This window comes from Canis lupus, chromosome 5 (genome assembly GCF_048164855.1).
Source record: "Canis lupus baileyi chromosome 5, mCanLup2.hap1, whole genome shotgun sequence".
Lineage (NCBI taxonomy): Eukaryota > Metazoa > Chordata > Mammalia > Carnivora > Canidae > Canis > Canis lupus.
This window is the reverse complement of record NC_132842.1, coordinates 54174553-54193809: the sequence shown is the minus strand read 5'-3', so window position 1 is coordinate 54193809 and position 19257 is coordinate 54174553. Positions and strand designations below refer to the sequence as shown.

At 47.2% G+C, this 19257-nt stretch overlaps 1 protein-coding gene across 6 annotated transcripts in view; it reads right to left on the bottom strand.

The window, feature by feature from the left end:
* Positions 1-19257, bottom strand: part of PIK3R1 (phosphoinositide-3-kinase regulatory subunit 1) — a 164840-nt gene that overhangs the window by 12038 nt on the left and 133545 nt on the right. For all 6 annotated transcript variants that reach the window (XM_072826696.1, XM_072826691.1, XM_072826693.1 and 3 more), the window contains 5 exons: positions 14147-14239; positions 13638-13712; positions 8669-8800; positions 7644-7845; positions 7363-7442 (listed from right to left, as the gene is read on the bottom strand). In XM_072826696.1, the coding sequence (XP_072682797.1) occupies positions 7363-7442; positions 7644-7845; positions 8669-8800; positions 13638-13712; positions 14147-14239 (582 nt within the window). The remainder of the gene's footprint in view (positions 1-7362; positions 7443-7643; positions 7846-8668; positions 8801-13637; positions 13713-14146; positions 14240-19257) is intronic.

Genomic DNA, 19257 nt, shown 5'->3' with positions numbered 1-19257 from the left:
GGCTGGGGACCCGGCACCGGGACCGCGCTTGCTGCAGGGACGCTGCGCGGCGGAGGGAGAGGGGCCGGCGCACCGCTCGCAGATAACGATCACGGCTTCATCATTAACCCGGGCAGGTTCAAATATTTGCTGAGCTCGGGATTTCGAGGGGGGGGGGGGGGAGCCCGAGGCAAAGTCAAAGTTGTCACGGGCTAACAAGTGGCCCTAACGGAGGAGCCCGGACACGCGCTCCCTGCCCGGCTGCGGCCCCGAGGAGCAGGCGCTGCGCGGCCAGACACAGGAAGCGGCGGAGCTAGTTCAGCAAAAATAGAATCAAAGCCCTGCTTGTAAAGGCCTGAACCTCCCGAACGGCCCAGAACTCCGCGCCTCCCACGCGCTCACACACGCAGCCCCGCAGGTGGCCCGGGACTGCCCCCCGGGGGCGCGCGGCCCGGGGCGGGGGCGGGGGGGGGGGATCCCGGGAAGGCTCGGCAGGAGCCCACGCTGCAGGCGCCTGTATGGGCCCGAGGGCAACTCACATTTAATTGGCCACAGGGCTGTCTTGATAATGAAAAGGTGTGTCTGCCCGGCGCCCACGTGACTGCTGCCCGCCGCAAAGGAAGAGAGCCCAGAAGGACGGGAGGCCTTCCCAGGGCACCTCTGCCCCCTGAGAAACTTGCCAGGCACCGGACCAAAGTTTGAGCTACGCCAATGTTCACTCCCATCAGCCTAAGATGGACAGCTTTCCTAATAGCTCCAGAACCATCACAATGTAAAATCACAGAATCGCTCACGCTAAAACCAGAAAGTAATCTAAAGAGCACTTCAAGCAAATCCCTCGGGCTACACATACACACACACACACACACACATAGTCCTGATGTGCAGTGGTTTGTAAGAGATCAAGGCAAGAACCACCACCACCAGCCTTCAGGTGTCTGGTCCTAAACTCCCTTTTTCTCCACCCACTGGCCCAGGTCTTCACTTCCTTCTGCCAGAGAAAGTTAACATTAACAAGTGAAACCGAAGTTAATTACTCTTAGGCCACATGTAAAAATTTCACACCTAGAACAAAACTTCTTCTGTTTGCTATTTTTAGCTTACTTGTATTTTTTTTTTTTAACTACCTTCTAATTCCCCATAAAGGAACATGGTTCTATCTTATTTACCCTCGGACTCTGCCTAGGAGGGTGACCCATGGTCCCATGCAGAGCTCAAGGAAGAGCTAGGTGTTAACATCAACCGCACACGGGCAGGCCCAGCTTGAGGGTTACCTGCACCGACCTCACAATAAAAGTGGACTTACAAACTTTCCTTTGGTGCCACCGAAAGAGCACATAAAACCTACTTCCTGATGGAAAGGAAGAGTCTCTAGGTGAATCTTCCAGCTCCTGCCTGCTGATCACAGAGATGTTCGGTCTGTTCTGAAAACACCCTTGCACCCTCAGCTGTAGATTCCAGCCCTGCTTTTAAAAACTGTCTTTCTAAAGCCAGAAACCAAGGAAACATCTGTCTCTAAAGCACACCTGTCTGAACTTACATGATGTTTCATGTCCAAACCTTCCAAGATGATCCCATTTTCTAGAGTGTTTTCCATCTCAGAAGCAAAACCGTCCACTGGAAAGCAGTACAACCTCAACTTAGAGAAAGCAAGTCTTAAAACAGATTAGAAAACTTTGCTGCAAGGTTTTCACAATACGTATGATCCTCTACCATAGAGGTTCTAGAATATCACGGAAAGTGTGAGCGGAGTCCTTTGCCCATTCAGTTTTAGGCTTTGAAAAGTGATGGGCAAGTGGCCGCGCTTCTTCATTAGCTTAAAAAGGGAGCCCTCTGCTGGTAGAACAGAATCAGTACCTTCTCCTTGGGAGAAAATGCTCAACCTCCTGCGTGGCTCATGGCTTTTCCCCCTATGCCCAAAATGTCACACAAATTAAAACCTAGGATTCATTTCAAATAACTAATACATCAAAAGTACAGATGTCATGCCCATGTAGGAAATGCTTTTCAAAAAAAAAAGGAAAAAAAAAAGCTGTCTTTTAATTTCAGCATGTATCTGAGACCCAAACACTCAGCCACACTGGAGAACTTAACACATACTTGAAAACTAACTTCACCTCTGGATTCTTCGAAACGGTACGTCTTACTACGTGTCCTTTCCTCAAAGTTCTGTAAAGCTCAATATCAGGGGTGAAAACAAGCCACATTCTGTTTCTCAGGAGGTGTGATCAAGGCAGAGAATATCCTTAAATTGTGCAAATATGTTCGAAAGGTACAGACTAACACTCTCACACTGTGCAAATCGACTTCAGATAGTGAGTGTTCCCCCAACCAGCTTTCATACCACACAGCTTCTTAAAAAAAAAAAAAAAAAAAAAACTGCAGTGAAAAGAAAAAAAAAATAAAGAACCAAAATTTTCAAGGGTTAAATGAATGCCTCCCTTCATAATTTTAACTTAAGACAAATTAGGACAGAGGGCCTTTCAGTATGATGCAAATTCTTTAGTCTACATCCAGTGCTCTGACACTGCACGAAGGAAAAGGTTCACTTGAATTTATAAGTAAACCCAGATTTCCATAGGATACATTCTACAAACTATGTGAAAAGGTGTGACCGTTGCTTAGCAGAATGAAGCGCTGCCTTCCCTCTCAGATGCTGTCCTCCTTGGAGGTGAAGGCTGTGCCGTGAGAACAAAAGCTGACCGATACCCCATCAATATATATGCAGCCTGAAATACATTTCTTTATCAGAGCACCAATAAAACTTCCTATTTTTCGTTATAACCCAGTGTGGCCTGCCTCTTTGTTTATTCCTATCCATCTAAATATATGCATTTTTTTCAAGGTTTCATTTCTCACCTTTGAAACAACCCTCTAATGTCAGACCACATTTTAAACCCAATAAAAAATAAATCAGAGAAAAGTAAAACTCTTTGAAAGTCATTTCCCTCTACCTTAGTGCTTGCTTTAGTCCTGGTTGAAAACCAAGCCCAGAGCATTTAAAACAAGATTTATGAATCGGGCTCTTCAGGATGAATGTTTTGCAATGCGCCAGTGGTTAAACATTAACTCTGACAGGTGTAGAAGGGCAGGAGGGAGAAAGAGTCATTTATTTTCCACTCTGGGCTTGAGGGTGCAATATTAGACTTCAATTATGCTGCATTAATATTTCTGAATATATCCATGAAATCTGAAATATGTAAATACACTTAGAATGGGTTTCATTCAGAGCCAGCCTGTGTTAAATGGTCCTGTTTTTACCTTAGCTGCCCTATAGAAATCTGCTTTAGCTACCTGAGTATCAGTAGGGTAAACAGAACACCTAATGATTCAAGAAAACCTGCTGTTCAGCTTTCGGTATTTTTAAGACTTTCTGTAACAAAGGGAACAGCAGACCTATCCAAGTTCTGAGAACCTCGTGACTCTGTGTTTAACCTTTCAAACGTTAGTTTCCCTCCACAGAGGGAAGATGCTTGCTTCATGGGTTGCTGGATGCTTTAAATGAGTGGGTGTGCCAAAGTTCTTTGAAAGTTGGTTAGTTTGTCAAAGAAATTTCAAAAATTCATTTGGATGATTGTTATCTTTTGCTTTCGCTCACTGCTAGGAGGAGCTCAATGGGAGAAGCAGCCTGTGTCCTTGAGGAACGACGCAGCTGAGCAGAAAATAACAGGAAAAACTAGAGAATAAGCTAAGTTTAAGAGGACCAGGTCTTATGGGCATAAACCTACTGAATGGCATGATCACTGTTACCTCGGGCAGGGACACGACCTACCTGTGAGATGAAGTCGACGGCACTGCTATGCGCTGCTCTGTGTGGTTGTGCATTCTGTGCACTGCACAGAACCACGTGGCCGGGGGAGCTGCTGCTGAAACCCAGGTGCCTCCACCCACCAGGCCACACACAGGGGAAAGGGCATGATACTCAGTAAGGAACCTTGCTCCCGCCAGGCAATGCACCCACGGAGCAGCACCTGCTCAGTGAGTGTGTCTTTTGCAGATTAGCAGGGAAACCCGCACAGGCGCCTAGAGGCCCAGCTGGGCTGGCTGGCTGGCTGGCAGCATGGGCTCAGGGGCGAGAAGGGCTTGACGGCAGCGAGGTGCTGGGAGCTGCAGAAGGGGGTCCCCTCTGGAAGGTGGGTCAAAACCCAGAGTTGAGCGATGGTAGAGACGGGCTGTGGGTCCTGAGGTGCAGTACTTATCACCTCCTTCAAATCTCACACCCATCCCGGGGAGAGGCATTATTTCTATTTCCCAGATTAGAACACAGTTTGGAAAGGCTGAGTTACTTGCTAGGAACTCAGCAAATAAATAAGTAGCAAGAGCTGATTCAAACCCAGATCGACTGGAGACTCTGTGGGGTGATTCTGTAAAAACTGCCCTGGGGTTCTTCACCGCATGTGGCTTGTACTGGAAACTTCAGAGGACTTTGGAACGGACATGACATGCAGCCCCACTGCTCATGAAGGTTCCCCCCCAAACCCCAGGCAGCAGCTGCAGCACAGGTGACCCGTTTCTGGCTCACACTGCTTGGTCAGCACCAAGGGATGCTCTCAACTTCTGGGGGCGCTTCCGTCTCCTTAGGAGCAAAGGAAGAGCGGGACAAAGCTTTCAACTCAAAAATGATGCCTTTTATGATACTCTTCATTTAAAACATTTACTCCTTAACATCTAGTGTAGCAAGCCATCCTTTTTGTACTCTGCAATGTATTCTTACTAAGCCTTTGGAACTCCTTGAAGTGAAATATTGTTTCCTCTCCCCCTCTTCAAACTGTACCAATTCCTCAAAGCCCATTTCAAGTCCCATTTTTTTCCCTCCGAGCCTTTTCCATCTACTCAATCATCCTTCGTGTCACCCACCACATCTCTACAATTCTCTTCATAGTTAGACACCCTCCTACCACCTAATACTTAAGATTCTGTGTGCTAATGGTCTCACGTAAATGCATTGACACATCGCCTCAAACATCGTCAGTTTTGCCTATCATTTCATAGTTCTAGCAGGTTAAAAGCTACCAAAGATGTCCGTCTATCCCGTAATAGCCTTGCTTCCCTCTCTTTCCCCCAAATCATGCAAGTACTCGTTTCTATTCATGACAAAAAGTTGCTGCCAATGAAGGATGGGTGAGCGTCCACTGGAGATGCTCTGGGAACAGCACATGCTGGGCAATGACGGAGGAGTCTAGGAAGATGTCAGATTCCTACCAGGCCTAAGGAATCATCTCTCTACCCAAGGGCGTGTCCTGCCGATCACTTTTGTGAATCTGTTCCTGAATACAAAGGTGTTCAGGACGAGGGCCTCCATCCTTTCCCACAAGTCAGACATACCCTGAAGTATCTCTTGGCTCCCAAAGAGCCTATACATTCTTCAGAATAGCTAAGAGATGCCGCACAAAGGGAAAAATGGCTCAACCTGGGGTTTCGAGATTACTCAGATGCAATTTTCCTGAGGAGGCTGCATAAACGGGGAGCAGTAAACATTCAGTGCGTTGTTTACCACTCACCCCGGCCAACGGGGGACTAACCCACCTTGGAAACTGGCACACCGGTTTCTTGGCAGAGGAATGCAGCAGGGTCTGTGACCTAGCAGGCAGTCTTAAGTGTCCATAGCGAAAATGGATAAATGTAAAAAAAATAAATAAAAAAAATAAAGTTTTTTGATATTGTTTTTTTGGTGGAATTAGAGTGAAACTGATGAGGACGTTTAACCAGTTTTCACCAGTCAGACTGATTAAACTCCAATACGGATTCCCACTGGTGGGTATCTACCAAACTCAGGCTGGCTTTTAAGCTTCCATGTGTCCCCATCTCCTGAAGGGTGGGGGGTCTGAGGAGACCGGGACCACCCTCAGCGCTTCACTGCAAGCAGGGCTCAGCTGTCCCTGGTCCCTGAGACAGACCGCACGCACCACAAGGAAGTGGAAGGCAGGGCTCTGCCCTCTGGCCCAGGGTCCTGTTTTGTTGTTACTCAGCCTCTTTCCCCATCCAGGTGTTTGGGCTAGGCTGAGGGAGAGGGGCAGTCACGAAAGCTGTCATGTTTCACACCCGCCCCCTGTCCCCTCAGCACAGGGTACTTGTGACCTACCACTGAATCTCTCCTATTGAGCCCAAAGGCAGCCTCTGAACCCCAACACAGGGTCCCCAAATCTATTAACGAGGAGTCGCGTGAGATGAAACCTTTTGGCCACCCCTGGACTAAAGCCCTAGGCCACTGGTGACCGATGTGTCTGCTGCCATTCTCCTACAGTTCAGAGGAGCCCCCCTGAACATGCTGCTGGCTGGGACCTGGAACATCTGGAACATACCACACGTGCCCTCACGTACTGTTTCTGCAGCCTCTCTTACCTCCAGATACCATATTCTGGGCCCGGCCGCAGGAGCCCTTCCAAATACCTATCCCATCCTGCCGTGCACACGGGTGGGTTCTAAGCCCAAGGCCCGTCCCTCTCGGTCTGCCCCATCGGGCTGCAAACCCCCACGCCAGGCTGTGAGGCACCTACAAAGGCATGACTTAATTCCCCGTGGCCGCACGCGCATCCGTGGGTCCCCATGCCCATTTATACAGGGAGAAGCTGGGTAGTTTGCATGAGTTACCTATAATAAAGAGTGAATTCATGATGTTTTACTTTAATTCTAGGCATAAATTAAGACCACAAGTCACATTCTCTACTGGTCCTGAAACTTGAACTTCACTTACTGGGCCCTGATCATTCTTCTCAATGACCAGCTTCTGGTGGCTAATTTTTAACAAGTATACAGCAGAGTGGGGTTTGTTGAGACTTTCCACAGAAGAAAAAATACGTCAGTTTAAATTAAACCCACTGCTAACATGGTCTACATTTCCTGCTTTGTTAAATGGCTAACTGAATGCCAAGGTGCTTTCAAAGAAGTGTCTGGCCTGCTCCAACTTGCTGCAGCGAACACCCCGGTCTCATACTGCTTGCATTATTGAAAATGTTTATTTTGACAGACGTTTCTCAGCATACCTGCTTCCAAAAAACACATTCCAAAATACTTCAGATTATATAGTAATTATAAATCCCCTACTTTATAAGTATTAGAAAGAAAAACAAGAACGTCAACAACTAAAATGAGCTCCATAATTCATGCAACAACTGGAAGCATCAAAACTGAGGGACAGGGCGAGGTCTCCCAACAACTCTCACCTAAAACTAAGATCACCTAAAACCCACGGATACTGAAATGCAGGTGCTGTTGACCGTATATACTACCGCTCAGCCCCCCTTTTCTGTAAATCGCAAGGCAACACCTTATGGATCTCGAGTCTAAGAAGAAACTCATGTTACTTCAGAGAAGGTCTAAAGCTACCATTCTAAAGGAAAAAAAAAAGAACCACGAGAATTTTAACAGTTCAGAAGGCATTACCTGGTGCAGGCTGTCGTTCATTCCACTCCGTCGAGATTAAGATTTCTATAACTTTTATGAGGTGTTCAGTATTCTCAGAGCTACAGAAAGGAGAGAAGAGTTTTATTAGAAACCTTTCTCCTACACAACAAACTCACATTCACTTATACACACTCAAGTCAGTGTGTCTGTTGGGCATAAAGGTGCACATGCATCTGTGAGCGAGTGTCCTTAGAATAAGTTTAATGACCCATCAGGTTTGGATCACCCAAAAATGCAATGCTCCTCTCCTTTTACCTTACCTGGCTGCTGGGAATCGGAAAAGCAGAGGGCTGAAGAGTTCAGAGAGTACTCTTGCACTCAGAAGATTCTTGCTGGAGGTTTGCGAGAGCTTGAAGAAATGTTTGAGCAAATACTGAAGCGTAAGCCAATACTGATGAGGTATGGTAGGTGCCCTAATGAGCTTCTTCAACAGCTGGATATATTCTTCAGAGCTTTGCACTTCTACAGAGTTTTTTTAAAAAAAGAAAGAAAAGAAAAAAGGAAGATGAGATTGTTCCTAGATGTCAGTGACCAAACACCCAGAACATTTCTGTTCTTCTAGCTGAAGAACGAGCCCTTTTAAATCAAGTCATCAGATGCAATGGACAGTACATTTGCTCTTCTCATTAGAAAAGGCATTGTGAGCAAGGAGAAATCTCAAGTCAAATGGAAATGCAAGAAACTCTTGGGTGTTAAAAAAAACCGCAAGAGGATCAGGGTGTGCTGGCTGAGATCTGCCCTCTATTGAGCAGCTTCGAGTGTGATTGGCTGATTTGGAGGAGCATCAGATAAGCATCACTCGTTCTAACTTTGAAGGTTACGAACCACAGTTTCCTGTCCCCAAAGCATTTAACTGAGCAATAAGCTCCTAAGCCTGAGAGTCCTCTTCCCTCAACACATCTTGTAATGGCCACTCGAGGAAAATGAGGAGAACCACCCCGGCCCATGGGTCCGGGTCCCTGGTTCCCCTGAATCCAAAGATGGCACTTGGAACACAGTGGTCTTCAGTGACGTAGTGAACTCTGTTAATGCTGATAAAAGGTCAACAATTAGCCATCTCAACCCGTGGACAGTCCTCCTCGGCCAACGAGGACCTGGGTCTCGTTCCGGATGCCCTGGTAAGGGGGCGAACCGGCGCTACTGGGGAGGGAGGGTGCCAGGAGGGGGCCCGTTCCCACTAAGATCTCCTAGAACGTGACTCTTCATATGCAGGATTTACTAGAGTTTACACGCACCCCCGCATCCCAATACATGCTCTTTGAGGTTCTCAGAACAGAAGACAAACCTTGGGCTAAATAAATCATCTCATTGTAAACGGCTACTGGAATGACAGGATTTGGTAAGTCCATAAGATAGCGTTTGAAAGCGTCTCCCAAGACTTGCACATCGATCATCTCCAAGTCCGTGGAGGCGGCATCTGCGACAGAAACATTTAAAAAAGGCATTTCAGATGTCGTACATATCGGTTGGGCCAATTTTTCTGAACATCTGACTTAAATGTGACACACGAAAGGCAGCAGTGCGAGGACAGCTATAAAACTCTCGAGTATTCATCAGCAGTGCTTCTCACAGCGGTTGTTCCTGGCACTGCAAATAGAACAATTCTTCTTTGTGGAAGTCTGTCCCTCAAGCGCTGAGCATTGAGCGTGATGGCTCCTGCCCATGATGCCAGAGGCATGTTCCCAGACTGTGGGGCAACAATAAAAACAAAAAAATTGCCCCGTTAGGAGCTGCACTGTGTCCCCCTGCGAGTCATAGGGTGAGGCCCTAACTCCTATGGTCTCCGAAGATAAACGTATTTCGAGAAAAGGGCCTTGAAACAGGTGGTTCAGTTAAAATGAGGCCTTTAGGGTTGGGCTCTGATCCAACTTGGCTGGTGTCCTCCTAAGAAGAGGAAACGTGGACGCACGCAGGGACCCTAGGAACAGAAGCACGGAGGGAATGCCTCGCGAGGACGCGGTGAGAGGGTGGCCATCGTGAGCCAGGGAGAGAGGCCTCGCAGGAAACCAAAGTTGCCGTGATCTGGGACGTCCAGGCTCAAGGACGGTGAGAAGACAGGTTTGTGTTCGAAGCCCCCCAGGCTGTGGCATGTGGTCATGGCAGCCCTGGCAACCTACAGTGGCCCCCCAGGATTTCCAGGCCTTCTGGAGGGCGGGTGTGCCCTGCGAAGGCCTCTGTCCAGGGATGGCTAATCAGTAAAGGCTTTCGGAAAACCCCAACAGGAATGCAGGGGCTGCAAATCCAGAGATTGCCTAAGTTCTGCGTTGCTAAATGCTGCACCTCAGAGTTCATGGTATTTAGCTCAACAGAGCGAATGAACAAACGATAGGTGGGATTTACCCTTCGATCTCAAAAATAGCCAGAAGAATATTTTTAACATTCTTAGAACGTTTAGGCCCCTAAAGCTGACAGGGTCTTCTGACGAGGATACAGCTCATCTCATCTGTGGCAATGAACGAGCCCAGAAGGGGGGACAAGGGGCGCCCGGGGGCTCAGTGGTTCAGTGTCTGCCTCCGGCTCAGGTCATGGTCTCAGGGCCTGGGTGCGCTCGGGGAGCCTGCTTCTCCCTCTCCCTCAGCGGCTGCTCCCCTGCTTGCGCTTCCACTTTCGGGGTCAAATAAATACATAAAGATCTCTGGGGGGAAAAATGACAGGATGAGCCCATCTGTCCAGGAAAGCCTCCAGCGGGAAAAGGGGTCGGACAGTCCCGCCTTGGGCGGCACCACCCCGAGCCGTGCTCTCTGCGCCCGGGTAGGAGAAGGCCCAGTGGCCCCAGAAAGAGGGGTGCTGGGGCCGGAAGGGCCGCGGGCGCCCCACGGCGGGGGAGGCCTCTGGGGCACCGGGGCCTTGAGGAGGGACCCCGGGGGGCGGCCCGCGTGAGGGAGCCCAGGACCCCAGGGAAGCCGAGGAGAGTGCGCGTGGTAGAGGACGTGCATTGACGAGCTGGGCGAAAAGAATGATTAAACTGAGGGGGGGGGAGCGCGAGCGCCAAGGCCCCTCGGAAGTGACGCCGCCCCCGCTGCGCCTGCGCAGCCGAGCTTTGTGCTGCGCCGCCAAGGGACGTGCCACGGCCCCCAGCCCGGGCCCTTCATGCCCTGGAGGCTTCACTCACTAGGTCGCGCTGCCCAAGGAATATTACCTAATTTTTTCTCCAGCGTAAAGACGGTGAGAAGACCGCCTGGTGATGGTAAAAACCATGAAGATGCCCAACGTTCCGCAGGCCGTGCCGTCCCCCGCTGCCCCTCTGCGCCGGCGCCGGGCTGGCCCGCTCCACTAGCCGGGGGGTCCCCAGGGCCCGGGCGGCTCCCTCGCGGCCCCGCGCGCAGGCCCCGGCCTAATGCTCGAGGACTGAGCTGTCACGGTCCTCAGGGAGATGGGACTCGCCCCAGCCCTTCTCTAAGGCGTGAGGCGTGTGGCAAAGAGCTTCACGCCTTCGAAGAAAATCATCTTATTTCAAGTCTTGGGATAAGCCCCCTTCGCGACAAACCCACGAGCGTTGGTGACGCGGCACACTGGTTTGTAGTTCTCCCAAGGTAACTTCTGAAGCTCCTTGGAGTTCCTGACTTGTTCTGGACGCCCCCTTTTCTGCGTTACAGCCTCCCTAGTGAGCTCCTCCAAGAGCCAAGGACGTCTGTTAAGTGAGGACTTAGGTTAGCTGGGCGAGACCCGCACCGCCTTTCGGTCCCAGCTCACTCTGAGTGAGCTCAAGACAGGTAGACCAGCAAGCCCTCCAGCCCCCGCCCCTCCTCCCCAAGGCAGGGGGTGCCTCCCCGGCTGACCTCTACCTAAGTTCTCAGTGGAAGTTTTCAAGTCTAGTGCCCCGCCCCACACCCCACACCCCACTCTCCATGTCTGGGGACATTTCTGACTGTTACAGTTTAGGAACCAAGCTACTGGCATCTAGTGAGTAGAGGACAGGTGTGCTCTTAGAAAAGCCTCTTAAAAATGAGGTAGAGCTGACCTATAACCCTGTATATGACCCTAACAGCACGATCTGGTCTTTGGTCATGTTACAATCACCAGTCAGTCCAGCTGACCCCTACCACCAGAGCTACAGAATTTCTCTTTCCTGTAATGAGAACTTTTAAAGAAAATGCCTGCTTCTGGGTAAGAGCCACCAAAAAAAATAAAAATAAAAAAAATAAATAAAAATTAAAATCAGGAGAAAATTCAAATGAGAACAACAAAAAAATAATTCACTTTAGGTCAATACAATGGAAAAAAAAAAAAAAAGAATAAGGACTTTTGGAATGAGACCAATTTGGATGCAAGTCCCAGCTTTGCCATCAGCAGTGACAAATACGGCTATCACAGGGGTAATATGGAGACGAAACAAAATAGTAGGGTGCTAGTAAAGGTGGGTGTTGTCCTCTACATCTACCCCTTCCAGACACTGCGAACTTACAAGGTTGGTTAAAAGCCATGACTTCTTTTCTCTCTTTTTTTTTTTTTCTAAAGTAGGACTTATGCTTCCTCCAAGGTATGACAATACTTTTATGGACGGAAAGATCCTCAAGCTATAAAAAGTCTCCACTCCTAAATTTAGATGTTTACCCTTTTTTCTTCTCACAAAATTCTACTCGAATCACACAGAATCCAGGTGAAACCGGTTTTCTCCGGGTGGGTTTTGATCTCCAATGGCGAAGAAAAACTGTCAAAATACATTGCTGACGTGATTTTTGGTTAGTTATTCCATCTCAGAGGTGATGCGAAGATGTTTTCTACAGCTGAAGTGCATCATTTGTATTCAGTCACATTTAAAAGCTTAACCACGATTTCTCAAATAACTCCTGTGTCACTGGTCTCTGATGTCTACACACTTCCTGTGACCAATTTTTTGACCAAAACATGTATCTCAATTGCAACTAAGGACAAAATTCACTGTTTCCTTACCACTCTGGTGAGGCTGTGAGAAGTAATGGACAAGTGTTCCACCTAGAATTCTCTGTCAGTCAGCTCCTACTGACCTACTCCGGCTGTTAAGGCAGGAGATCCAGCCACCAAGGCACATGCCCTGCACATGTGTGAGGCTGGTTTCCATGCACAAAATAAAAATGAAAGTTTGAAACATTTCTTTTTTTTTTTTTCAAACTTCAAACACTTGGGTGGTGCAATTCAGGTGAAACTATTTACAGACAGAGATAGGATCTTTTTTTTTTTTTTCCCAGAACATCTTTTCTAGAAATTGTCATGAGCTGCCTCAACTTCACATTTTCATCCACTACATTCTTCGCATGAGCATAGTTCCTACAAGAAGAGCCTCTTCCCAAATTTGGTTTCGTTCTTTCGGTTTCCAACATCCAAATTCAACTAAAATAATGTGAGGTGGGAAATTATCTTTTTTTTTTTTTTTTTTTTAAATTATCTTTCTAAAAAAAAATTCTGGGGGAGAATGAAGAACCTGAAAGATCCTGCAAGTTAAGTTAATACAGAAGATAATACTTGCTGGCACGATGGCCAGGGTATTTATTCACATGGGTGGTCTTATTCCGTTTGGCAAAGAGAAGGAACAAATAATGAAGCCACCACTTGGGTGCATTAATCGGTGTCATTTACCCAATGGTGTGCTGGAGCTGGCCTATTCTTAGGGGCCACCTGCGCTCAATACTTTCCATGTTGGGGTTCAGTGATGACACAGTGGCAGCCTGAGACTGGCCGAGGCGGGCATATTCACTCCGTGGAAGTGGCCAATTGCTACAAACCAGGGTCCCCCTGCCTCCCTGAGAGCTGGGTTTACCAGTACACCACCAAAGGCAACAGGCCCGTGATGTTACCTCCTATAAACACGGCACAAGAGAGCAAATGACCACGAAAGGAAGAGCGAAAAAATGTTACAAAGGAGAGGAAAATGGGAAAGGTCAGAAGAGACATTTGTTAAATGACACGGACTCATAAATATTTTTTAAGCTGATCCAGATGAATCCGACGTAGCCAACTACAGTCAGAGAAAGATGGTCGGTAGGCAGAGCCAGAGAAATCCCAAAGGGGGCGCTTCTCTCTTCTGCAAGTCCTGCGGGGCCCAGAGGCTCTTGGCTATGAGGACAGGCCACATGCCTGCAGGCAGGCGTGCACACAAACCCCGACCCAGGACGCGGACATCGAAGATCAGTGCCGGCTTGCCCCGTCACCCTAGTAGAGCAGAGGGAACCGTGCGTGATTTCTGAGCCCCTCCAACTTAGAACTCTGCACTTTATCGGACACCCAAAGGTAAGGACTGTGTTTCCCATTTGTCTTTCTAGCGCCACGACACTCACCACAATCAAGGAGCTGTCGTAACTCAGCCGGGTTGCTGGAGCTCGGTGTCCTGTATAGAGTTGAACATTCCAGACCTAAGACACAAAACAGACTGAGCATGCAAAACACAGCTCTCTGGAGAACCTGTGAGCCTGCTGCCAGAAAGACATTCCAGTTTCCATCCCATATCTACTCTAGATGTGTACCAAGTATTCTTGGAAGTGAACCCCTACTATTAATCTTAGCTGGCATGTCAATGATTTTGGCAAAGCCATCTGGCCATGAAAGAGCAAGTTAATTGTATTTATTAAATTATGGAGCATTTAATAGTTTCCATACAGTAAGTACATGTTACCGTGGAGTCAGAAATCGGACCAAGGTTATTTCTGCACTACGCGGTGACAGAGAGCTTGTGTGTCTGGCTCGCAAGTAGCGGATTTAATGGACACCCGACAGACAGAGGCAAACTGCGACAGCCCCGGAATAAGACTCGATGACACATTAACAGAGCCCCTCGACCGCTGATTACCTTTCTTTTCAATGGCTTCCAGGAGCTTCACCAGCAGAGGCGGAGCGATGTCAGGAGGGGCAAACTGCTCTGCAAGATCCGGAAGGGCCAAGGCTGCAAACAAACAGAATCCTACGGTTATTCGATTGGGGTGATTGAATGCATCAGGCAACAGGGAGGAGAAGTGAGACGCAAAACAGTTGAGCTGTGACACTAGCGAACTCAGGCCTGAGCAAGACGGAGCGCGGTGCTGGGCCCTCTTCCCGTGGGGCCTCTCCCTGCAAGTTTCAAGGACAGGCCCACCTCTCTCCGGGGACACACTCAGAACACTTAGCTGGAATCCAGGACTTCCTTGCCTGACTGGCCTCTCAAGCCTCCTCCCCAGCTCCGTCCTCCCCAGGGCAGGTCTCCCAGGGGCTGGGCCCTGGGCCCAGGCTGGATGTGTGGGGCTCATGGTGGGACTGAATTCGGATGTGCCGGAGGCTGGGGAAGTGGGCTACTCTCCCCACATCACCACCCTCTGGGGCAGAACGTGGGACCCAAGAAACCGAGATTAACTTCACTATGAAGGAGTAACTGCCCTGGTAGGATGATGGAACAGATTTGACCGAACAGTCCGTTCACGTGATTTATAACTTTAAAATATTTAGACGCAGGGCACTTGCAAATGATCACTGGCCCCGTTAACATTCAAATCAAGCCCGTGTACCCCCGCCACCTGAGCCTTCGTTGGCTGACATTCTGGTCAGTCGGTACATTCTGGTCAGTCGGTAGCTTAAGAACATGTGATGCTTTCACCGACTGGTTTTTGCAGGCGACAGCTCCGTGTTTCACCAATCGCAGTGGTACAAGAAGAAACGAACTGGACGGCACACTAACAACGGCCCTCAACATCACATTTATAACTGCGGCGTCGCTCCCAAAATACACAAAACCACTTGAAGTAAAAATATCCATCTCATAATACACCAGAAGAGGGAGCTAAATATATTCACCTCATTTTTCTCAAACTCCAAACTACACCTAAAGGACAGTCTACATGAAAATACCTACAGGTGCAGCCTTTACATTAGCCACCAATACGTAACTTTTTGACACTTAAGGTTCATCACTGTGCAGTCTTACCTAGGAATAAATAGGCAACATATAATTTATATTTATTTATATAAATATAATTACATTTATAAATTAAACTTACATAATTTATATTTGTATAGTTTAAGAAAGGTTAAGTATAATTTTCAGTGAGATCTTAGTGGTGGGATTATGATGACTCATACAGTTAAGCAGATCTTTAATGAAGCCCACCTTCCTAATACTAAGAGTCATCACAGATGAGATTCCTGATGCAGTCAACCTCAGAGAATTAAGTATGATTTGCGCCATTTTACGAACCCTAAACCCTGTGGTCTAAGAGCCTTCTGGACCGCAGTGCACCCTGGGAGAGACAGGCACATGGGATCTGGCCACCTAACTCAACTGGCCGCTCAAATACCCAGGATAAACGGAAGAGAGCTAGCTTGGGGAAGAAAATCCCACAGCCGCATCATCCAGTAGAACCTTCTGTGACGACAGAGATGCGTTATTGGCTGTGCTATCCAAAAAAGCAGTGGCCGGCCAACTAGCCGCATGTGGCTGGGAGTGCTTGAACCTGTAGACACCACAACTGATGAACTGCATTTTTTTTCAGCTGAAACAGCCACCGGTGCTAGCGGCCACAGTATGAGAGAGCAAAGCCCCATGGCCTGAGCAAGGACAGGTTTTTGTCAAGACCAAACCAAAGATTCCTGAGTTGGCTCTGGGCTACTAAGATCCCACCATAAAGCCATCCCTGGGGACAGAGCATCTGGACACAGAGCTCATCGAGATCTGAACTCAGGGCATGAAAAGTCTGTCGCAGCTTCCCAGGTGACTCTCCAGCGGCACCATCACTTGAACACATTACAGACTTCGTAAGGGAGGGACAGCCGGGCCACTGACTTTCTAGACGGTCACTAGGCGCAGAGCTGAGTGGGAGTGACATCTCTTCCGTGTCTCCCGCACCTGCCCGAGCCCATGATCACCTGAAGAACTTGCTGGGAAGACAGGTTCCCGGGTCCGACCACCACCCTCACCACCCCCCCACCACCAGGAGGCCCAGGCGTGGAGCTAGTGATGTAGTTTGGGTTAGTACTATGTCTTAGGACATGCGATCACGGTAAGAAAGCCAGCAATGACATGCCCCACATCTCTAGACGTTATAATGTGAGCACAGCTGAAAAGCACTGAAAATACCAGATGTCTGGCAAGTTTCATTTACTCTTTTTCATTAAAAGCCTTGTAAAATCAGGCTACACTGTGAGGTGAAAAGAGCATATACCGTTTCATTTCCTCTGATAAACTATAAACTACTTCCTCTGGCCTCAGAAGATTATCAGCTCACAAAAATGTCCTCCCTGCAAAATGCCTTCTGCACTGAACAAACTGATATGCATCGTCCTATCAGCATAGGCAAGAGGAAAACAAGGCTAGAGAAACGGTGTGGAGAAAATACTAGTTTGGAATCCACGGTAGTGTCTCTCTTTAGGCTTCTCAAACTTACAGGTCTTAGCGAGCACAGCCCTAGATACAAAAAGGTGAAGATTAACTAGTAAATACACAATCCCACATGGCCACACATGCCCCGTCCCCCTGTCCCCACCCTCATAAATTTTACTCGGGCCTTTTTTTTTTTAATTAAAAAAAAAATCTTTAAAGTTGGCAACTGAAAATGGAATTACTTAATAAAAGGTTTATCTCCTCCCAGAATCTTATCAACACCATCATTTCTGCAGGCAAATTTGAAAGTTAAATTAACTGATAATTAAAGATTTCACCTAATTGCAATTGAAATATGCACCCAGCAGTTGTTTTAGAACTGGGCTGGCAGCTACTATATAGAACAGGGTTTCCATCTTCTCTATGTATTCCCTTTGGCTTGAAGAAGAAAAAAGGGAAAAAAAAACGTCAAATCTTCTTATGTTAGACTTTTCTAGGTTTCCTTGGGAGAAAAAAATTGGTAGTTTACCTTTAGTATCCTGAGCTACAAAATCTCATGTGTTTCACTCAAAAACTGTTACATCAAGAGGCGGTGAAGCGTCCAAGCGTCCAACTGGGGGGGGGGGGGGCTCAGGAGGTTAAGGGTCCAACTTGACTTCGGCTTGGGTCATGATCTCGGGGTCGTAAGATCGAGCCCTGCCTCAGGCTCTGCCATCAGGTGTGGGGCCTACTTGGGATTCTCTCTCTCTCCCTCCTGTGCCCTCCCACCCTGTTCTCTCTCTCTCTAAAAATAAAAAATAAAAAAATAGTCACATCTAGTGTTTGAAAAGCACTGTGATAACCACCAGGTACCTACCTAGGGCAACACTAGAACTTTTCTCAAAGAGACACCAGAATCTCAAGGACAAAGCTAGATGTACATAGAGAGGGTATGGGTACGATTCTTGTAACATGTCTAGTGGATTTCCCACAGAGTTAATGTTGACATAAACTATTATTAAAAAAAAAAAAAAACAACCTATTATTCAAACATCTGAATCATTACAGCTGATTCAGGTTTTGCAATGGAAGTTTTAAAAGAGAAATTTTATAACCTTATTTTTTGAATAACAATTCAGGGATTTCCTATTCCCTAGTACAAAATCTGTGATTCAGTCCATTTCCCCTTTCAAATATTTAAACATAAGGGAACACGAAGCCCTACCCAAGAAGTCTTTTAAAGTTCACATGTTCTACTTCAGGCTGCAGGATCAATCGACATCAAAAATCTAAAAAGTATCTCAAGGCAAAATACTAATTATTTCAACAATCCTAAATAAAATCAACTATTCCTCTAATTTTATTAAGTACGCAAGGTCAGTGTTTCCTTTTCCATTACATGCCGTTTTAAGACATCCCAGCAGGAAATGACAATTGCCAGGCACTACCAAATGTGGCAAGTCGTTCTTTGAAAGGTCCCTGATAAAGCACCACATCGTATATTTCAATAAACTAAAGCATAATGGAACTAAAAAAAAAAAATACAGATCATATATGGTCACTATCAAAGAAAACACAAAATGACGCAGTGTGACCCTCACGATGTTTATCTATAAATCGTTACTGGGTTTCATCTTCCAAATTGTTATACCTGAATGAGGAATGCTTTTTGGCTCTGAAGCCTGCTGCAGCCAGGATGCAAGTCTGGGGAGCCAAGTCCACCCTTAAGAACCTGGATGAGTACGCAGATTCCCCCGCTAGAGTCCAACACTAAGTTTTTGACTTAGTGGGATCAGTTTTCACCAAAAGAAATCAGTATTACTTAAGGAGAAAGAAGAAAGAACAGCAGAAGGCTCTAGAAGTAACAGAGCCAAGACACAGACTGTTTCCCAAGAGGAACCAGCCTTCAACACTGATAGGAACACCAATGAATTAGGTGTCCCCGACTGTAGAAAGAATTTTTGATGACACATCAAGACGCTGCCTTTTCCATTAGTTCTATTTTTCTACCTTAACCCTGGTGACAACCAATCACATGGAACAGGAGAGCTTTCTTGCCAAACTCAGACCCTTCCCAAACCACGAACATGGACAGGCCTGAACAGTCCTTGGGCACCAGTGGTGTGTGGGAGACAGTGGCATTCCTCACGTTAAATGGTGCCAACGCCGCTACAAAATGCAAGATGAAACCAGCACACAGCTGCACCTTTTGGAGGCGGTCTCCATAAAAAAAGATATTTCAGAGTCAGTGCCTGGCAGGGACGAATGGAAAGTTTAAGCTGAAATTCTGGGACTCCAGAGACTGCCCAAGCCGAGTATTTCATTACTGATGGAAGTAGCTTGGAAGTACATGAAAAACTGCCACTTACCTTTTAAAATGTCATACAAATACACAGAAAAGAAAGTGTATGTGCAAGGCGTGGGTCAATATTAAATCAAGATGTTTGTCGATTAACTGTTGCCGAATCAAAATTTTATTTCTCTCTGAAAACGACCTCTCTCGTTATTTCAAATGAAAAATATACATTCTGGTGGGCAAAAAAATATAACGAATCCCAAAGCTTTTCTGAAATAAATTGTATAAGCACATTCATGCCTTATGTCCATAATGGTTAATATCCTGACATTTAAGCTTT